A 25,697-nucleotide genomic window follows, 5' to 3' on the forward strand; every position below is an offset into this window, starting at 1 on the left:
AGCCTAAACAGACTTTTCCCCATAGACTTACATGGCAAAAGAGACGTCTGCAAATCAGTGGATACATTTTTTTGAGTGCCACAACCCGTACGCAAGGACTTGTTTCACTATCAGGGTTATGAAAGTCTAGAGCAATGGAAAATTGGTTCAGCCAAAGGGTCCAGATTTCTCCTTAGTCATTAGTTCAAGGTCCACACAGTTTGATATATTCAGCGTCATACTTGTGTTTGGCCATGTCTCAAGTTAGTTTGCTGTCTCTGTTAAGTCGGCGTTTGTTATTTACTCACTCTATAGCAGAAAACTGCACTTCAAAATGAAAGCTCTGTGCTGGAAATTCACTGTACTTAAAAATAAAGTTGATACGTTACCATTCAAAATGCCCCTCAACCCACTTTTGGACCCGCGACCCACCAGCTGGGAACCACTGGTCACACGTTTGAATCATTTTATCCACATTCAAGTTATGGACCTGCACCTCTTGAGTCTTCTGACCATTCAAAGCGCTTTTTACCCTACAAGTCACATTCACCCATTCACACACATTCATATTCTGGTGGCTGAGGCTACCATACAACGTGCCACCTTCTCTCACATCCTCACGAGGAGCTCCAACGTATCTCCTCGTGAGGATGTGAGAGAAAGATGTGAAGAAGAGACCTGTGTTTCCTCTGCATTTAAGGGATTAAAAGATCCTTAAAGATGGCAGGGGGTCATTCCCGGTCATGTGAGAAGAGTGAGGACTCAAGGAAATGTAAGTTCTCATAAGGAGAAGAAAAAGAAATTTCCTAAAACAACTGGGCACTGTGGTTCATAGCAAAGCAATTAATCTTGTCTGACATTTACCTGAGGTAGTATCAGTGCTGCTGGGTGAGAATGCGGGCAGGATACAGAGTTCACAGACAGAATTTAGAGCCAGCTTTTAAGTAAAATGCACCTCCAGGCTGCACAAGCAATGTAATTGGTAAAATTACACAGCAGGGCTAATGTTATGTAATCTTATTTTATTATTATAACTTTGTGAAACCTGAAGATTCGGCTGCACATTTTTCAGACACTAAATATCATCAGCTTAAAACGAGCAGTGAGTGTGTTCTTACACAGCTGTGTGTGACTCTGCTGCTGTGATCTATTAAATAAAGCACCAACAGTCTCCAACAAAGGAGCTTGAAGATTACCAGCAACATCCTCCTTTGAGTCAGTGTTGATGGGATGTTCTGTGTTACAGTGAAATATTGGTGTTACAGACGGCTTATTGTTTGAGCGCTGGATAAAACAATTCTTTAACTTAAACCACTGCACATCTGTTTACAGTTGTGGCAGAAGTTTAAATATAGACATCCTCCTCTGCTCGTAAATCCACACTGTTCTCTGTCACAGACTGAATTTATTGTTGGACTGGTTCGGAGAGAATTATGGAGTGAGATGCGCAGTATGTCAATAGCTGCATTAAAGTAAACCACACATCACTACCAAAGCAATTGATGTAGAGAAAGGTTGCATTTTCTCTTGTATGAGACAAGATTAATTGGAATATAATTCATATTCTGCTAAAACATGACATGCATTATGGGTTAATTGTTATTACTACTCTCTATTTTAAAGGGACAGTTCACCACAAAATCAAAAATAGATATTTTTCCTCTTACCTGTAGTGCTATTGATCAGTCTAGATTGTTTTGGTGTGAGTTGCTGGGTATTGGAGATTTCGGCCGTAGAGATGTCTGCCTCTTCTTGAATGCAATGGCACTAGATGGTGCTCAGGATAATCCACAGACCTTGTTGTGAGCAGATTCATGCAGGAACAACTTTCTTTCTGCTTAACTAATAATAACATAACATTTAGCAACTCACACCAAAACAAAGTACACCTGAACTAAAGTTTAAACGCAACACTTTTGTTTTTGCTCACAGTTTTCACAATTTTGAGTTAAAAATCTCAGACTTTTTAATGCACTCAGCAGGCATATTTCTGTCAAACGTCAGTCCCAAATTTGTTAAAATCTGTGTTTGTGAGCACTCCTGTTCCAAAATAATCCATTCACCTGACAGGTGTGGCGTATCAAGGTGCTGATTAAGCAGCAGCATCACTACACAGGTGTGCCTTGAGATGGTCACAGTAAAAGGCGCTAAAATTTATCCCACAACACAAAGCCACAGATTTCGTAAGTTTTGAGGGAGCATGCTGTTGGCATGCAGACTGCAGGAATGTCCATCTGAGCTGTTGCCCCTGAACTGAATATTAATTTTAATACCATAAGACGTCTCCAGAATCATTTTCCCCCACCCAGACAAACAGCCCCACATGTAACCACACCAGCTCAGGACCTCCATATTCAGCATCTTCCCCTGCAAGATCATCTGAGACCAGCCATCTAAACAGCTGATGCAACAACTTGTTTGCACCACCAAAGAATATCAGAAACCTTCTCAGGGAAGCTCATCTGCATGCTCATCATCCTCACCAGGGTCTTGACCTGGCAGCAGTTTGTTATCATAACCAACTTGTGCGGGTGTAAGGATGGTTGGATGCACTACCAAATCAGGGAAACACCACGGGAGACATGTTATGGTAGTAAAATGAACATTCAGTTTGAGCCTGGTCTCACTCCGAATTCGTCGAAATCTGGTGCTTGGTCAGTGACTTGCAGCATCAGAAGCCAATAGAAAAGGCGTCCTTTAATGTCAGCATGATACACAGCCAGTTGCCGTTATAGCGTAACGGCACGCGGTTGCGTGAGGGGGAAACGCAGTGGAACAAGGACGAAAGTTAGGGCAGCAAAGTCCGAATGGGGCGGACAAGAGGGGTGGTGGATGGGTCCAACAAACACTGACTTTCACCCGAGAGAGCGGTGTTTGTGTCCTGCAAGATTATAAAGCCAAACCCTGTTCTTTTTTCCTAAACCCAACCATGTATGTTTGTTGTTGAAGGGAGAAAACGTGAATTTGCGGTGTTGTACCTACGTAATGCTGTAAACCTTAAGTTTCCTGTGAAAACATAAGTGTATTTTGAAAGAAGACAATGCATGTAACAGGCAGAACTTGACACAGCGACCCAGAATGTCAACAACCAACGCAACCAGGGTACCTTGCACGGCGTATGTGGATGTGGAAAGTCCATGACCAAACGTCGATATGTGACGTGGTCGGAGTGAGGATGTGTTAACAGGAAACAGCTCTGGTGGACATTCCTGCAGTCAGCATGCCAGTGGCACGCTCCCTGAAAACTTGCAGCATCTGTAGCATTGTGGATGGATTATCTTGGAAAAGGAGAAGTGCTCACTAACATGGATTTTTAGAGAGATACATCTACCGAGTGCATGAAAAAGTCTTGGATCTTTAACTTAAACCTGTGAAAAATGGGAGCAAAAACAAAAGTGTTTAAATTACAGGTAAGAGGAAAAAATGTGTAATTTAGATTTAGTGGCTGACTGTCCCTTTCAGTGCTGAGGAACCAGTAAATTACAGTATAATATCACACTGTAATGTTCCCTGTAACCATACCAACTGGTTTTAGCTAATTAGCACAAGAAAGCACAACCTTGGGAGTCGTATCTCTTTCCCTTGAAATGAACTAACACAACAAAAGGGCCTGTAGCATGGAGGAGGTTTCATATTGTAATTTGTGAAATGGTGTTAAGTGTATTTTTACCTAAAGGGGTTGTTTTTATCCACTACTACTGAAGGTGCAGTTAATTAGGTTGGGTAGAGGTGGTTTCTGTTTCTGTGCTTAATTACATCAGTGCTCGGTAAAACCACATTTGCAACTGTGTTGTAACCCCGTCCCTGCAAACACCAACATGTAATACTGCACATATTTGTCTTTTCTGTTTCTTATTTGGGGAAGAACACAAGTTTCTCTTACCAAATTATTTTTTTGTCATACATTTGTTGACATCTGTGTGCAGAGTTGATCAAATTATTTTGAATGTCACTGATCTACCAACAGTGGTGGAATGTAGCAAAGTACATTTAGTCAAGTACTGTACTCAAGTATAAGTTTGAGGTACCTTTACTTTACTGTAGCCTACGCATGTGGCCTATGCTGTGAGCATTTATACTTGTGCGGTGGTGTGTCTGTGTCATTATGCAGTTACACCTCCAAAACACTAGTCGGTGGTGCGCTTTCTGTGAAGTGCTGTAAGTTTAGTTGATTCAAAACACACATTAAACACACATTAAATGTGGCTTAATAGAGACCATTTCAAACACAAGTACACAAATCAGCTTCACTATAACTCGCAGCATTCACAGACAAACACTTGTCTTTATCTGGACACATTTTCCCCACAAATACAACATGCTAATGTTATTAGCACAAGCCTATGGCATTTTACATTGTGTAAATTAGCCTAGCAGCTAACGATCTTTTCCCCTACTCATATGAAACCAGGAACAACAGCAACATTTAACAAAGGTAACGTTACAAAATTTGGCTCCATTACAACTCACAAGGTTCACTGACAAACAACTGTCTTATAGGCCTACTAAACACGTTTTCCAAACAAATATTACATGCTATAAATTAGCCTTAAATAGCGGAGATTTCCTCTGCTCATATGAAGCCAGGATAAATCACACACAAGAATTAAAATACTATTTTTGTGGAGGCTTTATTGTCTTCACAATTTATTGTTTCTTATCTGCAAAATTAAAGTAAATAAAAGCTTTGTTTCCACTGAGGGAAATGGTGTCAGGGTACACAAATAAACAGGAGGTCTGCATTGCCCTGACATGTATTTCTGAGGAGGTGCACATTGGCCAGGCAGAAGTGTGAATGCACACAAACTATATGAAAATCACAAGCTCACCTAAAACAATTAGCCCCTTCATGAAGCAGGTTCAACAAACTCTGAGCCTAATCCAGATCTCCAGGTTGACTGAGCCTGAGCTGAGAAACTCTGAGTTTTCGGTTCCAGAAAAAGCTGATCAGAATTAGTTCAATCAACTCTGAGTACGTTCAGCCTGAGGGAAGCGTGTTTACATCGAGTAACTAAAGCCATGGTTTTCAGTGGCAGAAAGCAGAGTTAAAAGCAGAGCCACTTACTTCATCCCAACTGATTCTGAGATTTTAATGACTGCAAATTAAGACTTTGAACAAAAACAACAAAAAAAACAACACCTTCCTCCATCACCATCTATCACAGTAACTGGTAGATAATAATAGACCAGAGTATGGCTACACTTAATTATGAATTAAATGTAAATGCCAGCAGTTCAAAGTGATTGTGGGAGGATGTGTGCTTGTGAGCAAAGAACAGTCAAACAAGTTAGAGGCAACATGCTTTTTATTTCAGGTCGTTCAGATGAAAAATGTACAGCTGGAGAACTTTGAACAAAAAAACTGATGTAAATGAACAGAAATGGTTTGGTATAAAAAGAGGGATATTTCAAAAAGAGTTCCTCTAAAAGAACATGTGCAGTTCTTAAAACATGAATGACAATCAAGGCCTCTCTAGTAAAATTCAACTTAATGAACATTAAAAAAACACATATAAAAAAAACAGTAATAAAAAGTTGCATCAAACGAACACCTCCTAATGCAGCTGAGTCGGGACTACAGATCATGACCTCATGTTAAATTAGGCAAAAGCACTGGACAGTTAACTATCAGTTTTGTTTTACAAACAAACAGTAAAGAATAAAACAGGAAAGGCTGCACACACACACACACACTCCCTGAGGCAGAGGTGCAAGAGATACAGGCTGTCAGGCATTTTATTCCCATCCTTCAAAGCACTTTATGTTTCAAAGGTTTTTGGGACAGTACTTTTTCTCAAACCGGGCTACATCAAACTTCCGCAGGCAGCCTTTGTAGTTCATGTAGCGGATCTTTCCGAAAACGGGTCTCTCTGCCCAGCCCTGGTCGTGGATGCCACAAATAGACCACATGCAGCCTGCAGGAGGAACAGACAGTAAGGAGAGCATGAATTTGGGAGGGATGTAAAGTCAATAAATCAGTGTCATACTATGAATTTAATCTACTTCCTCACCGACAAACCCATTGGGGTCCTGGCCGTCCAGCTCGTAGCGATCGTTTAGGTACAGAGCGATTGAGAGCGCCTCCGCTGGTGACGTGGTCCACTCCAGAATCTTTTTGGCCCAGTACATCCTCAAGAAACCGTGCATCTTCCCCTCAGCGACCATCTGGTACTGATGGAGAGATTTCAGTTCAGTTTGTCTCTATTAGTCATATGTAGGTTCACACAGGGTCATTGATACAATAAAATATACTGGATGAGAAAAGAGGTCAGCTCAGTGATAGAAGTACAAATCACAATAAGGATAAAAAAAATAATGAGGATATAATACAATAAAAAAGATAGTAGATAAAAATTAAAAATAAAACAAGACATGAGGATAAAATAGGTAAAAATAAAGATAAGATAATAAAGAAAGCATGGCTAAAAAATAGAGATAAAATGAATATTAAAAAAATAAGTATGAAGATAAAATGGCTAGAAATAAGGATAAAATATATAAAAAAGTAGGATAGAAAAGAATAAAGATAAAAATAGCTTAAAAAAGAGATACATTTAGATAAAAATTAAAGATAAATGAATAAAAAAAATGAAAAGAAGCACGAAGACATAGCTGAAAAAAATAAGGATAAAATAAGATAAGAATAAAGATAAAATAGCTAGAAATAAAGCTAAAATCAGATAAAAATAAACTATATAAAAATAAGGATTGATAAGAATAAGGATAAAAAGCTAAAAAGAAATAGAGATAAAAATACAGATTAAATAAGATTTTTTTAAAGGTAAAGTTAGATAAAATTAAAGATAAAGTAAGAAGTTCAAAAATAAAAATGATGTAGGACAAGATAGTGTGTAAGATAAGATGTAATGACATAAACAATGATATGAAATAAAGAGCAGTAAGAATCAAAGCCCAACACGGCGTGGTGAGCACGTGACATCAAATCCACTTGAATAAGAAAAGTACCTGAGCAGCATTCCAGAGTTTGTCGTGTGTCTTTGCTTTCTCCAGCTGCTCACGCGTGTAGAGATACGGTCTCTTGTCTTTGGCGTGATCTTTCAAGGTCTTCTGAGCCCACTCATACGCACCTGAGAAACACACGACATTTTTAAAATCATAATCAAGACAGAGTAATTCAGCCTGCAAACAGATCTGAATGATGTCACAAGTGGGACTCTTATCACCACAGAGTGAACAGGATGTGATTTAACAAGATGTACACTGACCCTCCACTCTGTCGTACTTCTCGTTGTAGAAGCAAAAGTTGTCCGTCAGCTCCCTGCGCACCACCAGCTCCTCGATGAAGGAGGAGACAGAGACACCTGAAGACTTCGCGCTGCGCTGAACTTGGCATGCGACGCGCTGGGCTGACAGGTGGCCTGATGGGAGGATGAGAACGGAGGAGGTTTAAGATGGACAGATTAAGGAGGCCACAGTAAAAAAGGTCAGAGAAGGTTTGAGTAAATTTTATTCATGATGTTTTACTTCTTGGTATCTGACAGGTTTAGGGTTTTGATCTATTTTTAATCCTGCCTCTGGCATTTCCTCGCTGTAAATCCCTTACATTTCTGATTGTGTTTCCTCACCTCATGTTATGTCATTTTAATTTAATGTTGTCATTTTTAAGCCTTTATTAATTATGAAGATTAATTAATTGATTATAAAGACTGATTAAAAGTAATTCATCACTTTGCGGGTGGGTAGAGGTGGGGGTTGTATTGTGTGAAGCACTTTATGTTAAATTTTACTTAAAGCTAACTTATTGTGTGATCTGGTGTCACAGTCATTCGCTTTGACCTCAACAAACAATGTCAAATATCTCAGGTACTTAAATAGCAAGCCATTGTGAATGAAAACACAGGTATACAGATGCTTTCTGGACGTCAGTGATGACCATACAACCTTTTCATATGCTCACAGTGGAGAGTTTGATAGCTCTCGAGTTATGAATCAAATGAGACAAAAAGAAACACTTTCTGTTCTGGTATAAGAATCTAATTAGAGTTTGTACTTTTTGAGCCAAGTGTTCAACAAGAGTTTTGTAGGACAATCTGTTATCTCACAAATTTAAATTTGAAAACAGATCATAGTTGACACACCAAAGCTGTTGTAAAATGTGTAGAGTTTGTCTTTTGAGGCCGAAATGAGTTTCCTCTGTGGGGTGGCTGGGCTCAGCCTTAGAGATAGGGTAAGGAGCGCGGACATCAGGAGGGAGCTCGGAGTAGAGCCGCTGCTCCTTCGCGTCGAAAGGGGTCAGTTGAGGTGGTTCGGGCATCTGATCAGGATGCCTCCTGGGTACCTCCTGTTAGAGGTGTTCAAGGCACGTCCCACTGGTAGGAGGCCCAGGGGTAGACCCAGAACACACTGGAGGGATTACATATCTCATCTGGCCTGGGAACACCTTGGGGTCCCCCAGGAGGAACTGGAAAGTGTTGCTGGGCAGAGGGACGTCTGGAATAATTTGCTGAGCCTGCTGCCCCAACGACCTAGCTTCAGATAAGCAGTTGAAAATGGATGCATGGAGGTCTGAGGGGCACTAATATTGATCCTTGTGGGACACCAATCAACTATTCTGGGACTTTATTTCTCTTTCAGAAAGTTTGAGCAGTAACTGAACTATGACCCAGCCTAAAGCTTGATTGCTGTGGCTGAAGAACTTTATTTTCCTCCAGAAAGACACAGAAATAGGAGTTATCGACTGATTCTTGCAGTGTAAAATATTGATTTATCAATACATACTGATGCTGAATATTTTAAACTGTCTTAATATCCAGTTTTTTGCTACATACGATACAACTTTCTTGCTCTCTTTTCTCTCTGACAGTGAGTTGAGACACACACACACACACACACACACACACACTGCCTTCTTCTTTTTTCATGGTACTACTGACCGAAGCGGATCCAGGGGGACAGCTGGCTCAGGGCAGCACTGTTTGGGTCATTGCGTTTGGTGTCAAACAGTTTAAGGCGGACATCGATGAAGGACTCCAACATGACCATCCCTCCTTTGGTGCCTGGCTTAGCCCACTCTGGCACTGCTACCGTTCGGTCAACCGGCAGGGATGCCAGGGTTTTATCCCAGTCTACTGGCTGTGAGGTGAAGGTGGGAGAAAAGAGAAAAAAAAAATCAGCAGAGGTCACAGCTGACAGTGATGAGCTACAATATACTCTAGTTTTGTACAGAACTTCAAACATCAAAAGCGGTGAAGTTGTCAGTCTTTCACCTTGCTCAGACTAGTGAGGCATATCAATCAGCACTGCAGTGGATGTGCACACCCCTGCAGCCTTTATATCAAGTGCTGGGAAAGAAATTTTTAACTTTTGTACGGTCTACTGTTTATATTCACTCGTCAATAAATAATGTGCAGAGGAGAGCAGCGGCTGAAGGTTGAAAGGAAGTGCTTTATTGCGGCAATCTGACTTCCAAACTCCTCGTCAATGAGCTCACTGACAGCTTACCTCCCCTCGTACTAAGCTTTAAAAACTCTCCCAAAGCAATAAATATTTTGACGAAAGACAAATTATGATCATGCTGTCATAACCGATCCAAAAGTCCTTGAATGTGACATAAAAACATAAACTTCTTTTTTCTCTTTACTAAAGCATATTGACTTTTATTAATCTGGCTGTGTCCTTCACTGTGACTGCAGCACTTACTTTGGCGGTTCTTGTGGCTGTGTGGGGGTGTTTCTCCACCAGAGGAAAGTCTGTGAGGAACTCCGGCAAAAGCTTTGTGATTTTCCCTCTGATCGTCCTGGCGGCGTACTCAAGTTTAGGTGATGCTACCCAGCAGGGGACAATATTGTGAGCATCAACCTATAAAAAGGAAAATAAGGTTTGTCGCTCATATAACAGATAATGAAGAAAGACTGACAGCACACATGGGCACAGGCAGTACGCGTAAAACGAGAGGGAGGTCTATTACATCGTCTTTCATATCCATTTCTGCGTGAGCAAATGTGATGAGGACAACAAATAAAGCAAGAAAACAATCAGCGGATGACTGGGGAGAGATCAAACAGAACTGGAAACAAATTACCAGAATGCAGGGCATCCCATAAACACTCTCTCCCTGCAGAGTTTTTACCTGTATGAGAGGGATGTCCTTTGGAAGAGCCTTTTTTACACCCTCCAACCACTGCAGGGGCTCTCTGAGGGGGGAGAAGTCTGTCACCACTGCGCCCAGGCTGCGGTCCGACACAAAGCCGGGGAGGACGTCGGCTGCTGAACCGTGCAGCAGGTGGAACTGGATGTCTAAGGATTTGCATTCCTGTTTGGTGGGAACAGAAATATAAAGTTGGACCAGTCTGCCCTCTAAGTGCCCCCAAACCTTCACCCATTACACATCTAATGTTATCTGTAATGATAGATATACTTAAAAAGATTATTACCAGCTGTGACAACACCGAGACGGCTGCTATTTCTTTCTCCTTGTGAGTCTGTGAGTGTGTGCCATCATGGCAAAACGTGCTCCTAGTGACACCTATTGTAGCAAAAAACTACTACAGAAGCCATTTTGAGTATCTTGGTGTTTATACATTTGTCTTTTCACAGAACTTAAGGTGAAATTGGTGTCGCAACTGTGCATGATGCAGTTACAAAACTTTGAGATTTGTAGTTGAGATCACAAGGCTGAATTTGAAGATGGTTGTGGACAGAGCAAGAGTGCTGAAGTAGATGGGTACGAGGTAGGGAAGGGGCCAGACTTTTACTGTGAAGAATTTATAGGAAATGAAATGTGTTAAAACTGGCTCAGCGGAATTTAGTTTGCAGCTTTTCATCAATAAAGGCAAGTCTACTCAAACAGCAGGGAGGAAGAGTAAAAGCAGAAACAGCCACAGTGAGATGTTGATGAAGAACTGCAGACAACAGGCTCTTACTGCAAGCTGTTGATCAGCCCACTGCTTTGAAACATCACTCAAAGCAAGCCATCATCAGTTAAAGGCACACCTTAAAGAAGGTAGCCCTGTTGTAATGGAAATGCAAATCCCTGAGGTGCTAGGCTGATGACCCAAGCCTAACCAAGCCAGCCCATGACTGTTGAAAAGGGGTTTCATTTGCAGATTGCTGTATTGCGTCGGATCTCATCACAAGATGGTCTCTAGTTTATTTTAGTACTTGTTTGCTATGGCTGCAAATACTGATCATTTTAATCACTGGTGATTCTATAAAATGTTTTTCAATTGATCAATAATCATTTGGTTTTTTAAATCTTATGAAATAACTCAACGTATCTGCCTCAATTAACCAAAGCACGTCTCCATATTGTTGTTTTGGCCAACCTACAGTTTTATATGATTAAGTCTGGTCTCTGCCACATTCTTGAGTGTGCTTGATTAAGGGGATGTATTGTATATGAATACACTCACCCAGTGTTTGCATGCTTTGGACTCTGTGTACCATGGTGCACTGAGATTTATGACCAACTGTAGGCCACTAACTCATCACTGTATCCTGTACACTCAGGTTGGCTGGCTCTCTTTACAATTTCATAGACTTTTTCATTGGCATTTTCTTGTTTACAAAGCTATTCTTGGCCTACTTCCAGCATACTTATGTGTGTGCATTAAGCAAAAAATTTAAAATGGCTCTGCTCTCCATTCACAAAATATGTTTATATTGTCTCTACCACGTATATGTACAGAGTTTGGCAAGCGAGCATTCATGTATGCAGCTCCTTATGTGGAGTCTTCTGCAGAAGGACTTAAAGTTGCTCTCAATGGTTCCTCTCGGCTGTTTTAAAGCTCTGTTGCCAATGCCAGTGTGTCTTAACTGGTCTTTCAGTGTTCTATGTTGTCTGTCTGTAACTTATATTTCTGCCTGTCTTGGCCAGGACACTCTTGAAAACGAGATTTTTAATCTCAAGAGTTTTTTTCTGGTTAAATAAAAGGTTAAAACATTTTTTAAAAATTAAATGTAAAGCAGCGAATCCTCACGTTTGAGAAGCGTGAACCAGAAAATATTTGGCATTTTTACTTGTTGATTCACCTTGGTGATCAAAACATAAAAAAAATGTTAGTGGTAAATTTGCTGTCATATAACTAACTAATCACTTCAGCTCTATATTTAACAAATAAAATGTAAAAAATGACAAATCTCAAAAGACCAGATCTGGATTCTGGAAGTAACCAGATTCTACCCAGCTTAAAAGCAATGCATCATTGCAGAGCCTGCATGTGTTTGGTGGTATTGTTTGATTTGGTTGACATACAAATAAATGCCTTATGATGGATGATTTTTCCATCAATCAAATAAAGACAAGATGACTAGTGCACTACTACATTGGATTTTGGATTATTAACTGTTGAAGACTGAGTTTTGACAACTGAACCTTGATCATATGATCTGGTTTCATGGGAGGGAGGATATTTGAACCATGGGCGTGGAGCTGCACAGAGCAGGTTTACAATGAAGGCTGCTTTGGAATAAAGTGTTTTTAGTAAGGTTTTCCTCTGGGATTTTTCTGTATCATGAATCTTGGCTTGTGCTTTTGAAAAAAATATCATAAAGTCATTACCTTTGCAATTTCTTCCAGGCCTTTCAACATGAAGCTGTAATGTCTCAGAGTAGACAGTTCAGATTTTGGGACATCCAGGCAGAAACAGACGTGCAGAGGAAGGTTCTCCTTCAGAGCCAGCCGCTGGGCATGGATCAGCGCCCAGTTATCTAAGACAAAGGTAGAATCACCCAACACATGTAGCCAATGGAGACATGGAAAAGAAAACTCATGTTGCATTCACTGGTAGTTGTTTCAAGTGTTTACCTTGTACTCTGTGGTCTCTTAACATCCAGTACAGGACCCCCTCTGAGCCCTGCTTGATCTTCTGACTGTCAGATATAAAACGAAGGCGCTTTTTGTTGAATTTCATCTCCTTCATCTCAGTCCTCTGCTGCTTCACTTGGTCCTTTAGCCAGCCCCCTGCAGCCTTCTCCTTCACCTCCTTCATCATGGGGGCCACCTTCTGCTGCTTAGCACTGGGCCCGTCAGCTGCAGCAGAGGCTGACTTGCGTTTTTTGTCTGACATGATGGTTTGAGTGGTGATTGACTTGGTGAATACTGAGGTGGGTCTCTGATGAATGTGGGCAACGAGCCTCAAGTATCGCCTTGGAGCAATGAAGAAGAATGAGCTGCAGGAAAACAACAGTGATAATGGTGAACAACTCAAATTAACACTGCGTCCAGTGGCAACACATTACAGAAAACAAGGTTATGTTTGAAACACCAGCAGCATGTTAAATGATAGACAGAAGCCAGCAACCGGAAGCTATTCATTGATACAACCTGGCGCTTTTGAAGATCCAACTTACCTCCTACAGATGCAGCGTAACATGCAACGAAAAAAACTTTAAAATAAATCTGGCAGAGGTGTTTTAACGCTAGCTTAATAACAGCAGACGAAGCAGCTAGCTTTCTGTGAGCCCAGTTACGAAAAACGCGTAAGTGAGCGTCGTATTTCCTTTTATGCAACCAGTTATATGAGCACGCTGGTGTTTAGGTTTTGTAACACTGTTTTGGTGGGCTTCAACTACATTACCCACAATGCAATGGGGTGTCTCTACAGCGCATGCGCGTTGCCGTTTACGCTCGGGGGAGGATCCTGTGGTAGCGTAGCCTCAAAAGGGACGACAGCTAGCACGACTGTTGCTAAATACTATTGCATTTTTCTTTGCACTCGGGGTAATTTGTTGTTTTAAAGTATGAACGAAGGTGATTTTACAGCAGCTCGGGGGAGAAAACCAGCGGTTCTCGACAAAGTCGACATGTCATTAGGTAAGGTCCTCGATAGTAAACACTAACGTTACTAAAATAGAGTGTAAGCTAATGCTAGCTACTAGCGGGTGGGAGGTTGTCTGTAGCTAGCTAGCTAGCTAAATACATCTCATTTGAGCATTCAGGCGCCCCTGTTTACTCTTACACATGTGATAAATTTAACAGATGACATCATCCGGTTGAACAAAAAAGAGCAACAGTTGAAAAGGAGACAGGGCCCAGCGACACGCCGACCAGTCAAGAAGAAAGGCCGTTTAACCCAAGCAAAGGGACTTACATCAAGAACTGCTGGAGCTTTCCAGAGAGGTGTGTGTCAGTGCTTTCTCAGTTGTCATTTGCTTGATTTGTATGCAGACAGATAAGTCTAATTGTTTGTACGAACAGATAGACAATCCGTGTGTTAATGTGTAATCTGTAACTATAAAGCAACTTCCACAAATACTAAAAAAAGATTGTAAACTCTAAAAATGACTTTGCAATTAAGATAAACTTTATTGATCCCTCACTGGGGAAATTCACATTAGATAGATCTATTATTAAATGGATTTGCAAACTTCCGCAAATAAAGTAAATATCTGTGAATAGGCTTAATAAATGCACAAATAAATTAAAAGCATTTGTGACTATCTTCTTAACATTTACAGCTTTCAACAGATATTTGTGAATCCAGTTTTTATTTGTGAATCTCAATTCTATGCTTGTGTATTTGTGTTTTATGCTCACTGAGTGGTATGTTTGTTTGTTGTTGTTTTTATGCCAGATCTGTTTATATTTGCAAAATATTATGGTGAGTTTACAAACCTTTTTTACATTTGTGGAAGTTGTTTTATATTTACAGATGACGCATTTACATGCAGATTGTCTGCTCACACAGACATTTAGACAAATGTATCTCCGTATGTCGGTAACCTTTTGCGTTTTTCTGATGAAACAACTCCATATGTTGCTAATGTTATCTTTACCAGGAGGTGGCGTTCCCCGAGGAGGAGCATCTAAATTAAGAAACAGAAGAGTCCCTCCCCCACCTGTACGGCGAAGGGGTCAAGGGGTCATCACAGGACTGGCAGCCAGGCGGCCAGGTGCCCTGCTGAAACGAGTTGGCACACTCAACAGAGCAGCAATCAACCAGGTAATATAATACTGGAGTGCACACAAGACAGGGACACATGTCTGGGCGCTGGTGGTAGCCTCTGGTTTTGGCTTGAATCGTCACTGTAGGCTGCTGGCAAATGAGTAAGAGGACATGTGCTCAGATTGTAGGAATCATCATTATAAGTCCTTCCTTTTGGACTGTGTCATTGTAATGATGTGAGGTGTCTGTATTGGAGGGTATCTGATTGTTGGAGCACCACATCAACTTATATTTCCCTATGTAAATTCAGTAGGAAGATGCAGACTCATATACAGTAGTGCTTAAAAAGTTTCCGGCTGCTGAGGCCACATCTACACTAATATGTTTTCATTTTTTATTTTAACAGCATTTTAAAACAAAAATAATCTCTGAACACATGTGTTTTAGGACCATTTCAGGAATCCCAGTTTCTGTCTATACAGACACGTGGGAAATATGCAGGTCACCCGGCCATTCATGTACACTAGGTGTGTGGCAGTGTAAACAGGAAGCAGACCGTCTGCTTTGCATTTGGTTGCGTAGCTTCAGAAAATACTACATAGATAGCAAAAAGGAAGACCAGAGATTACTTTGCTTTGACCAAGGACGAGGTGGATGTGTTACTGAATATACCATGATGAGTATAAGGTGGTCTAGGTGGTGGAAAACAGGTTGGGAGTCATTGCAAAGCAAATTCAGCAACATATTAAAGGGATGGCGGGAGTATTATCTATCACCAGAGGAAGCCGTGGCAATGAGAAAGGAGAACCCACCCAAGAAGGGAAACCTACCCTAATTAAGAGTTCTAAAATGTTATGTCTATGGAAAGTTTAATTTGTGATCATGAGCTACTCTTTCTCAAAGCCACAAACCAGAGAAGTAAGTCTCAAACATGTGATGTCTTAAGCCCTCTTTCCACTGCACAAAAAAACCACTAACAGCTGCTGACACCTGGTTTTGTAACGTAATAGGAAAAGTTACAACCAACATTCACTCCCAGGTCAAATGACTGTGCTGTAATCAGGGGTATTCAGCTTTGGCTCTGATTGGCATTAATGGAAACACTACACCGGGTGAACGTGCTAATTTTGGCGATGATGCGCCACCATAAAATACCGTCTGTCTCTGCCCAGGCAGCGCTCAAACATTGATCTAAATTTGTCTGTACCAAATTTGAAAGACAGACTGAATAAATATTCATAATATTAAAAGAAGCAACCACCGTGAAGTTTTCACAGGCCTCCATGCTGCTGTCTGCTGTTTACTAACCTGCTTTCTGGTCTGTCCGTGACATTGAATGTGACACACGAAAAAAAAAAACACACAAAGACATACTAGTCTGCTTCAGAGCCGTGCACACAGATCACGTCTACTGGCCATGGGAGAGGAGTCAATCACTTATTTTTAGCGGGTTTATTCATGTTGAAAAACTTGTGTAGATGCGCAAATATTGGTGGAAAATGAGTGACAGAGTATAAAGGATGGAGCAGCTCCGTAGACAATGAATTTTGTAGACCCACAGAATGTGTTTTTTATGCCCAGATAAGCTTAACTCTATTGTAATGTTCTCAGTTCTGAAATAGAGAACTGACCCATACACTCAGAACATTCCCCTGGGTGCTCTCAGTGTCATCTAAAACATCTTTCCCATTTCATTGTCTATGGAGCTGCTCAAGGGGTGGGGGAAAATTGATACAGCATAGTGCTGAGATATTTTTGTGTGGCAATATTGTATCATCACACAGTCCCAAGTATCGATTTTTTTTTCTTATATAAATGATTAATATTACAAACACAAGTTAAAGTTCTAGACCCTAGGATAAACATGTATGAAATTTGAAAATGGTTTAAGCTCCCCTTTAATGTTCTGAATTGATATGTCATGACTGATAAGAATCGGTAAGTGAATGTGGGTGTCTGCGCCATCATTTCCAAAGGTTTCCATCTGTGCCTGTGCAGACTAAAATGCAAACCTGGAGTTTTTATATTCAAACGAAGTCAGCTGCGTTTTTTAAGGTCTCGAAGTGGACACTAGGCGTAACTGTAGCAATAGGTAAGCATTTTAAACCAAAAACGTATTGGTGTGGTTGTAGCCTGAGACTCCATCTCTTGAATACAAAGTGTGATGGGGAAATAATGTTTAACGTAATGATGTCAATGTTTAGGCTTGTTTAGGTTGACAAACAATCCTCTGTCCTGCTGAAATGAGAGGTATAAAATGCACCAGCCACCACACCAAGGCACACTAAACCTAAAAGAAAGAAAAGGAAATGATGATTGAACATTGAGAGCATGATGATACCTTATCTATGTGCTGCTGATACTGCACTAAAGCTTGACCAGCTTCAGCAAAGACCTTGTACATCACTAGCTGACAAAGACTCAAGAAAGACACAGTTCAAATACTTCTCAAAGATGTCTGCATTTTTATTTGTTGCCTTGGTAACCAACACCAGTCTTGCTCCTCTAGTATACAATCAAACACACCTACAGACCGTACTCCTCCTGCTTTAATGACCTGGATCCACATTGACCTTCATCACGCCCAGAGGCAGAGTTTTCTCCACATCCTATCGCCTGGCAACAGACATCATTGTCTGGTATCCGGAACATCGAATTTGCTGCCCCTCCTGTTGTCTGCTCTAGATGAGTCGACCTTAGAAACTTTTCCATTTGTTTCCCATCATCCCGGAGTTCTTATCTAGTCGAGGCAAGAAGGGTTTGATAAGAATCTCGGCAGATGCAATTGTGACTTTGAACTACCGCAGCCCACCACATCCCTGATTTTCTATTAAACTTCAGTCAGTTATCATTAAAGCTGTGTTTTACATACTTAATATTCAGTTGTTATCTTTAAATTCTAATTATTTCCAAACCACATACAGAAATTTGATCTCTCACACAGTGAAATTCAGCAGATATACATGCAGAAGATGATTGGGGTGAATGGGTGCTATTATGGCTCAGACACACCAAACCAACATCAAAGAAGTAGTGGCAACTAAGGCCAACTGTTGCGTTGCCTCACGTCACCTGTGTCTCGGACAAAAAGTTGCACTTAAACGCTTCTAAATAGACAAGTCTTACAATATCACCTGACATGTTTTACTTTGCTCTGCTACACTCTTAAAACTCTGGCAAAACCAGTATTTTTGCATGGATACACAGTGTGGACTTAAAATGATGTTAGTTTCAGGTGGATACATTATTCATCCCACCTGGAAACTGCTTAAAGTGGACACAGTTTCAGACTGAAGATGGAAACGGAGTGTAATGAGTTGTCTGATATCCGACAAATGTCTTCCTTTCCTTTTAGTCCCAGACACACCAAAACAACTTCAGAGAACTAGCAGTGAAGGCCCCTGATGTTGCCATGTCTCAGCCAAAAAATTGCACATTTACACACCGTAAAGATTACAGCTGACATACGTTTTGCGCCTGCTTGATAGGAATCACGCTTACATACCAGCAGGCAGTGGTAGTCTGTATTCGTCATTCAAAAACAGAAACTGGAAGACCGTCTTGATGCTAGTTAGCCAGTTAGCACATTAACAACACAATCCACTGTAGAAAGAACAGAGCATATTTACTGTGCACCGGTGAACAGTAACACAAACCACCATGAAATGTTTCTGCTGAAGAACTCAATAGCTGTGTCTCAAGGCTGTGTGACCAAGGCTGTCTCATTTCGAAGGCTTCATCAAATGCGGGTTACTGTTGTTAACATTTCTATTAGCTAGTTTACCTGATATTGGTCCTCCATCAGCCTGAAATATATCAAACGGTGGTGTCTCTGGCGAATCATCCCCTCAAGTACTAAATAAAAAAAATATATATATAATAACAATCTTTGGGTCCATGATTTAGTGCTGCCTAACTTACTAGCTTACTCCTTCTTTCGTGAAGTGCAGCTGGTTGCTAGGTAACAGGAACGCCAACTGGTTGGGGTGAGAACAACTGGTGATGCAACCAGGAATTCATCCACAGACTAGACCATCCCATTTTGGAGACCGTTCGGTTTGACTCATGTGGTTTTCAAAGGATTTGGCCGATGTCAACCGCGAAGGTCGCGTCCTTCAAAGGCTGCAGCCCCTGAACTGAGACACAGCTAATGGCTAAAGAAAAATATACCTTATTTAACAAGTTAGTTACTCTAACGCCCTCTTGACCTCAGCCAATGCGTTCCTCACTTCCATTTCTCTCCTCGGGTGCTCTGCCGTCTCTGACGCCGATTCAAAATGCTGAATTGCCTGAAAAACAGCCGACTAGTGCCAACAGTGTGGCACACAGCAAAAACTCGGGTGGCAGATGCTCACCGATAACAAATCATTGACTAAAGGCCGATCATCTGCTTGATGTGTCCTTAATTTGTATATTAGTTACTCCACCAGTGTTACATTGGATTCATGAAGATTTCTTGCATACTTAGACAGTGAACAAAGAATCCAAAAACTGAGAAAATTCTTGATGAACTGAAGTAAAAGAGGTCTGCATGTAACAGCAGCAAAACTATATCAAAACATACATTTACATACAGACTTGTTTATCCAGTTGAATGGTCAGTACTTTCCAAACCTAAGCATTTTCACTAAATCCTTATTATTTGAAACACTTGGAACAGCACAAGTGCGCTACTCGTCTTTGTGTCGATGTGTTTTAGAAACTGACATATTAGCAGAAATGTATGTGCTTGGAAAGTACAGAGCATATGACTGGATAAATAAGACTCGGATTATTCTGCACGAGCTGTGCGAGAGTTAGTAAACAGATTTTTTGATGTACTTTTGCTGTTGTTAAACGTGGTCTCCTATGACTTCAGTTCATCAAGAACTCTCTGTTTTTGGATTCTTTGTTCACCAGAGGCATTTTAGAAAAGCAAAGTTTTCCTCATGAATTTAGTGTCACCTGGGGTGAGTAATTAAATGATCATTATGGGGTTGATGTGTTCCTTGAAGAGTTTCACGATGAAGCTACTGTTCTCTTCTGTCTCATTACTTTCAGGTTTTTAGTATCAAGCCGCATCCCACTTGATTTCAGACAGCAATTCATAGATTCAGCATAGTGCATTTATTTAAATCAAGGCTCAATGGTGGTTCTTAAACATGGTCAGAGCTTAAGTCATCCTCTACCTTAAAATTGTCTTCTGATTGTGCATCGCTCATGTTCAAAAGTAGCATGAACTACCAGTGTTGTCTTATTTTTAGAAGTAGTGCAGCTTTTAAAAGTTTTGCCTTTGGTGATACCGAATCCTTCTACAACCCACTGCACCTCTGTTTTCAGAAAGCAAGACAGAAAACAAAGCCCTTCATTCAACGCACTGAAGCCCCGTACAGGAAGCCAGAGGTACAGAGGCGGCCGTACAGACAGCCTGATCCACAAAGAGTCCAGAATGCAACAGCGGTCAGGAGACCGTTTCAGCTGCGACGACGGTGAGACCATTTTCTTCTTCTGTACAGTCGTATGGTGTACTTGTGTGTAGCTCTCTCTGAACACAAGGAGAATTGTGGGATTGGTGTCTTTAACTGTCATCACACACACATACGACTCCAAAATCTGGAGAGTAGTTCCACTTCAAACATGTTTAAAGGAATAAAGACTGATCTAAATTTGCTACTTCGTGTGGTGCGGTGTGTACCACATCACACACACACACACACAGTACACTTTGATAGATCGACACTGAACACACAGCTGGATTTCAATCCTGTGTTTGTGTTGCTCTCATGCAGACCACTGCCGCCTGTCCAGCAGACTCAGAGGGAAGCACGACAGGCCACGTTTCTTTTCCACAGAGGACTCAAGGTACATGTTGGGTTGTGTGTGTGTCATTGGGAGTTGCTGAATGTGCTGTATATTTTGATTAAACTAAATGCGTCATACATTATCAGCATGTGTAGTATAAAACGTTTATCTCAGCTTTTTTAAGTCTTATGCTGTGTTTCAGTCAAAGTCAGAGGCCGGAATTTACCAGTTGAAATTTCCAACTTTCAACCTCCTAAAGGGGCTCTATCTATGTTCGAGTTCTGAGTTGTCTGGAACGCAGCATTAAATCTGTCTCAGACTAAATCACTCATCAATAGACCATTATGTTAATTCTTTGTATCCACTGCTCTGTGTTACAGGTACAGGCCCAGGTGCAAAAGCCAAGTCCTCGCAGTCCTCCAGTCAGAACTCGGCAGTGAGTATTCTCAGATGTCACAGAGTTTATTTTGACTCTAGTCATAAATGTCTAATTGTCTGTGTTCCTCAGTCGTATGTGCGTGTGTGATGAAAAGGAAATCGCACTGAGGATATGAATCATTTGGAGGGGAAAGAAGACCATTGTTTTCCATTTTTAGAGTCAGTGTCTGTGTTTGCGTAATACAGTGCAGCTCCTCTGTTTGTCCACCAGGTGGCGCACATCGACAACCAGCAATGGGATCTTGACCGTTTCAATTGACAACCCCACAGCGAGGACTCAGCCTGAGTAAATGTCACAACCTTTGCACACTGGTGTCAGATCATGTTTGTTCCACACGTGCATCATTTTGTTAATACCTAGTAACAGTTGTAGTTGTGTATTTTACGATATACATAAAGACATTTGAAGATATTCACGTTGGTTTTGACCTTCACACCAAACATCACACACGAGACGCCTGCAGATGAAACTGACTGACCGTTTGACTTCCTCGTAGGCCTCCCACTGCTTGGACTCTGCATCCTCCAGCTGCCATTTCTGCTCCTGTCAAGGTGGAAACAGCGGAGAAGAAAATACCAAAAGGAGTGCCTCTGCAATTTGACATCAACAGTGTTGGAAAACCGGTGAGAGCATGCTGCTTAAATTCTACATACTTAAATCAGGATTCTTGCGAATTCTTAAACTCTTAAAAGGCATTCAAATCATTCATCTCAGAATGAGGCCTTAATTGGTATTAAAATACCCTAAATTAATCTTTAAAAAGTCTTAAAAATGCCAAGATATGGAACGTAGGATTTTATTCATCTTTATTTTTCCCCAAGTTGCATTGTAAAGTTGCAAAATAATTGGTAACATCTATTTTTATGCCTCTGTGCCGGTGATAGCTGTGGCCAGAGGCATTATGTGTTCGAGTTGTCAGTTCCTCTTCCCCATTCTCATGAACGCTTTATCTCAAGAACGTCTCAAGTTCAGATTTAGCACAACTGTCCACATGGACTCAACAATGAACTTTTAAGATTTTGGGGGTCATGGGTCAGAGGTCAAGGTCATTGTGACCTCATCTGTCTCATTCTCATGAATGCGATATCTTGGGAGCGGCTTTAGGGATTTTTGTTTTAAATTTTGTGCACAGAGTTCCGGGACTCAATCATAAGCTGATTAGATTTTAGTGGTCATGGGTCCAAAGTCAAGGTCACCATGACCTTGCGTCCATCTCATTTTGTGTTATCTAAAGAAGGCCTTGAGGAGATTTCCTCAAATTTGACACAAACATCCACTTGAACTCAAGAATGAACTGATTCGAATTTGGTGGTTAAAGTCAAAGGTCACTTTGACCTCACATTCAGGACTTAATACGCTAATCATGATGAAGTTTCACACAAATGTTTTATAGAATAAAATGATGGAGTGATGACATTTCATATCCCAAAGGTCAACTTCACTGTGACATCATAATGTTCTGCAAAAACACTTCCTGGCCATTACTCAATGTCCTATCTCAGGAACAGAAGGGGAGACATTTGGTCAGACACTGAACTGGTGACACTAATCTTGAGTGTCCACCTTGAAACTGTGCTGATTGTACAGATCTCCTGTGCTGCCGGGGGAAGATGTGTGTGAAGCGTCCATGTTTTCACAGACATGGATGTAGACTGTAACTGCAAGTTGACGGCAAAGTGGTATTCTAGATTTAAAATAATTTAACGAATGCCTTTTGCATTAACGAGGAGAGGGAGAGACGCTGTGCTGCTGCCAGAGGAGCCGCTGAATGAGTTCCCTCTGAGCGGTAACTCACTACAAGAGTCTGAGAAGTCCGGACGCCTCAGTTTATTCCACACTACTGAAGCTGCTCCTCTTTTTGGAACCACTGCAGAGTCAGTAATAATTTCGGTTGAGTAGCCTTCCACTCTCAATCAAATCCTCCTCCTCTATTGACACTTTTAGGACAATTCTTAAAACGTACGTTTTCAGTGTACTTTGGTTGTTTGTAGTGGTTTTTATATTTTAGTATTTTAAAACCTTTTTTATGTATGTAACTGTTCTTACCGCTTTAATTCAGTTTTATCCACCTTATTCCTGAGGGCACTACTATAGAAATGATTATGGGCGCAACTTACAGTGAGATAGCGGAAGTAGCAGTAAGCTAGTTTATCCATAGACTGGTTAGTCCCAGTAGCTACTCTTGGTGGCTAACCGCCAATGCTGGTTCTTTTCAAAAGTAATTTGCCTTCAGTTTAGCAAATACAGATTTATTTCTTAACAAATATTTAACTAAACTTAGAATGTTCTAAAATGTCTTTACAGAGCTCTGGTACCTGTTGCACTGTCCCTGTCTGTAACGACTAACAACCAGTCTAAACTCAATTTTGTCTTCGGGCAACTGTGTGTTGAACATGTAACCAGAACAAAAAGGGATTGTTCCTGTTGCCAAAGGTATCGTTGATATGAGAAATAAAACCACAAGAGTTTCACGAGACATAGCGAAGAGAATGACACTGATAGGTCCGTCACTCAACGTCAGTACATGATATTCCTGTCTTTCCCCGTCTGACTTCATTCTCAACCTACATTAGAAAATTGCTTGTTTTAAAATAAACTCAGCAACAAACTATAAATATGTATTTAGTCATTAGGGCTGGGAATGTGTTACTGATTTACCGTACTTCTTTTATGTCATAGAAAAAAAACAAACGCCAAAAGTTATTTGTTTTACGACCACTTTATATGACTATAACTGAAGTCTGCTGCTACATTCAGCTTCATGTTTCACTCAGAACAGTTATAATAAATCAGAAGTTAAAAAAACGTGTAAACTGTGTCATTAACACAGACGAGCAGAGGATTAGCTGGGAAACATCACATTTATTCACTTTACATGGAGCAACAGTTAATACTGAATTATGTTAAATCTTTGCCGAATGTGTTAGTATCTCTTAATATGTCATCATAAATCATAAATCATCTTTAGAAGGAGCAGATGTTTACTTTAAGCTAGCTCGGGCCATGTTAAAGTGAACAATATTTTAACGAAGCAAGGCAAGCTAATTGCTAGCATGCTCGGTTGATTGAAAAAAAAAGAGAACAATGCTTTGAGATGGCTGTCAGAGATGGCACAAGTATAGATAAAGCTATAACAGGTGGTGTGTTCCATGTTTTATTTCCAAATTGCTCTTGGAAAGAACAATAGAGTACTGTAAACAAACTGTTACCATTGGAAACCGCCAGTTTCGGTTCAACGCCGGAGGTAGCGCACATAATTCGTGCAAGGTATCACGGGGGCTAGGAATAAGGTGGATATTTGTGTGTCATTCCTTTATTCTGTACAGCACTTTGGTCAACTGCGGTTGTTTTTAAATGTGCTACATAAATAAACTTGATTTGATAAAAGTTAACATGTTTCCGGTGTCCTTTTCTTTCCACAGCAAACATCGATCACCCTCAATGAGCGATTCCGCATCCTAAAAGATCGACGCACCGCCACGGCACACATCAGCAAAGGCAGCCGATTTGTCACTGTGGGTTAGCCAACAAGAAAACAGGCAACAAGTAAATAACACTCCGAAGACCTTTCGTCCTGCTCAGACCCACACAGTGAACCCCACCTTTGTGACGGATGGGACGTGCGGACCCACTGACTGACTTTACTAACAGGAGGGAGGTGACAGTGGGGCGATAGGCACAACGGCTCGACTGTGAGAACTCAAGTGTGCAGGTGTCAGTGGAAGGGTTTGTTTAAAATAAGTTCCCATTCATTGTCGATATCATTGTACTCCGCTGTTTGTATTGTGGATGTCTTTACTGGGAAGGAAGGAGCTTTTTTTCCTCCACTTTGGACTGGAACAGGTGACACTATCATGAAGGCTGCTCGGAAGTATTTCTTTTCAGAGAGGACCGCTATGTATCTGCTCGGGTGGCACGTTTGTCTCTATACCTTTTTTGTTTTTTTGGAATTGTTTTGTAATGTTTCTTCAAATAAATGAGTTTCTCTTTAAAGATTTGGTATACAGCTTCACATCAGTTCGGAGCACACTGTGTGAAACGCTTTGTCTTCTCCTGTAATCAAACAGCGCCATCTGGCTGTCAGACATAAACCAGCCACCTTCTTTCTAGTAGGGTAGCTCAGCTTTTTTTCAACCTGAACTCTAACTAGGGGTTCAGTCCTGACATTGTTTGTCCTGTTTTTGCAAAACTCCCAGGATATGTGTCGTAACAGTGGTTAAGTACGTGTTTAAAGTTATTGTGAAACAGCTGAATAGAGGTGCCACAAGCTCCAAACAAGCACTCTGGCCTTGTGCAAATTTGGCTGTAAATCAGTCACAGTTTGTCCAAACATCACCACCCAATGGATATTTTTAATAAAGCTGCTGAAACATGCCCTCAAATGTTTCTGCAATTGACCACAAGGGTCGTCAAAGGAGAGCATGGCTCAGCAGAGATTTGGTTGTAGATGAAGAAGCGTCTCTCTGATTGTCAGAGAGCCTGTGGGTTAATAATGCAAGTGTTGTGAACTGTCAAAGGTTTTGATCCTTCCCAGCTTTCAACTTATAAAGGTCCATGCCGGCTTGAACCCCTGAATCACGGCTTGCGGTCATATATCCTCAGGTATTGTATTTAATGGTTTTTAAGATTGTATAAAGCAGCAGGCTGCAGTG

The 25,697-nt window shown here is 40.9% G+C and overlaps 2 protein-coding genes across 2 annotated transcripts; one reads left to right on the forward strand and one right to left on the reverse strand.

The window, feature by feature from the left end:
• Positions 1–5,267: 5,267 nt before the first annotated feature.
• cpdp (CPD photolyase) lies at positions 5,268–13,510 on the reverse strand. The gene is made up of 10 exons (XM_050033391.1): positions 13,291–13,510; positions 12,746–13,110; positions 12,500–12,648; positions 10,070–10,252; positions 9,640–9,798; positions 8,874–9,072; positions 7,206–7,358; positions 6,946–7,067; positions 5,991–6,150; positions 5,268–5,894 (listed from the first exon to the last, which is right to left on the reverse strand). Exons 1-10 carry the CDS (start codon positions 13,311–13,313, stop codon positions 5,746–5,748), a joined length of 1,662 nt encoding a protein of 553 aa, XP_049889348.1. The 5' UTR covers positions 13,314–13,510; the 3' UTR covers positions 5,268–5,745.
• A 44-nt stretch (positions 13,511–13,554) lies between these two features.
• On the forward strand, positions 13,555–25,040 carry LOC126383032 (UAP56-interacting factor-like). The gene is made up of 9 exons (XM_050033407.1): positions 13,555–13,753; positions 13,919–14,059; positions 14,719–14,882; positions 20,145–20,293; positions 20,594–20,666; positions 20,987–21,042; positions 21,256–21,330; positions 21,542–21,668; positions 24,468–25,040. Exons 1-9 carry the CDS (start codon positions 13,681–13,683, stop codon positions 24,567–24,569), a joined length of 960 nt encoding a protein of 319 aa, XP_049889364.1. The 5' UTR covers positions 13,555–13,680; the 3' UTR covers positions 24,570–25,040.
• The last annotated feature ends 657 nt before the right edge of the window (positions 25,041–25,697 follow it).

This window comes from Epinephelus moara, chromosome 21 (assembly GCF_006386435.1).
Source record: "Epinephelus moara isolate mb chromosome 21, YSFRI_EMoa_1.0, whole genome shotgun sequence".
In the NCBI taxonomy this organism is placed as follows: domain Eukaryota; kingdom Metazoa; phylum Chordata; class Actinopteri; order Perciformes; family Serranidae; genus Epinephelus; species Epinephelus moara.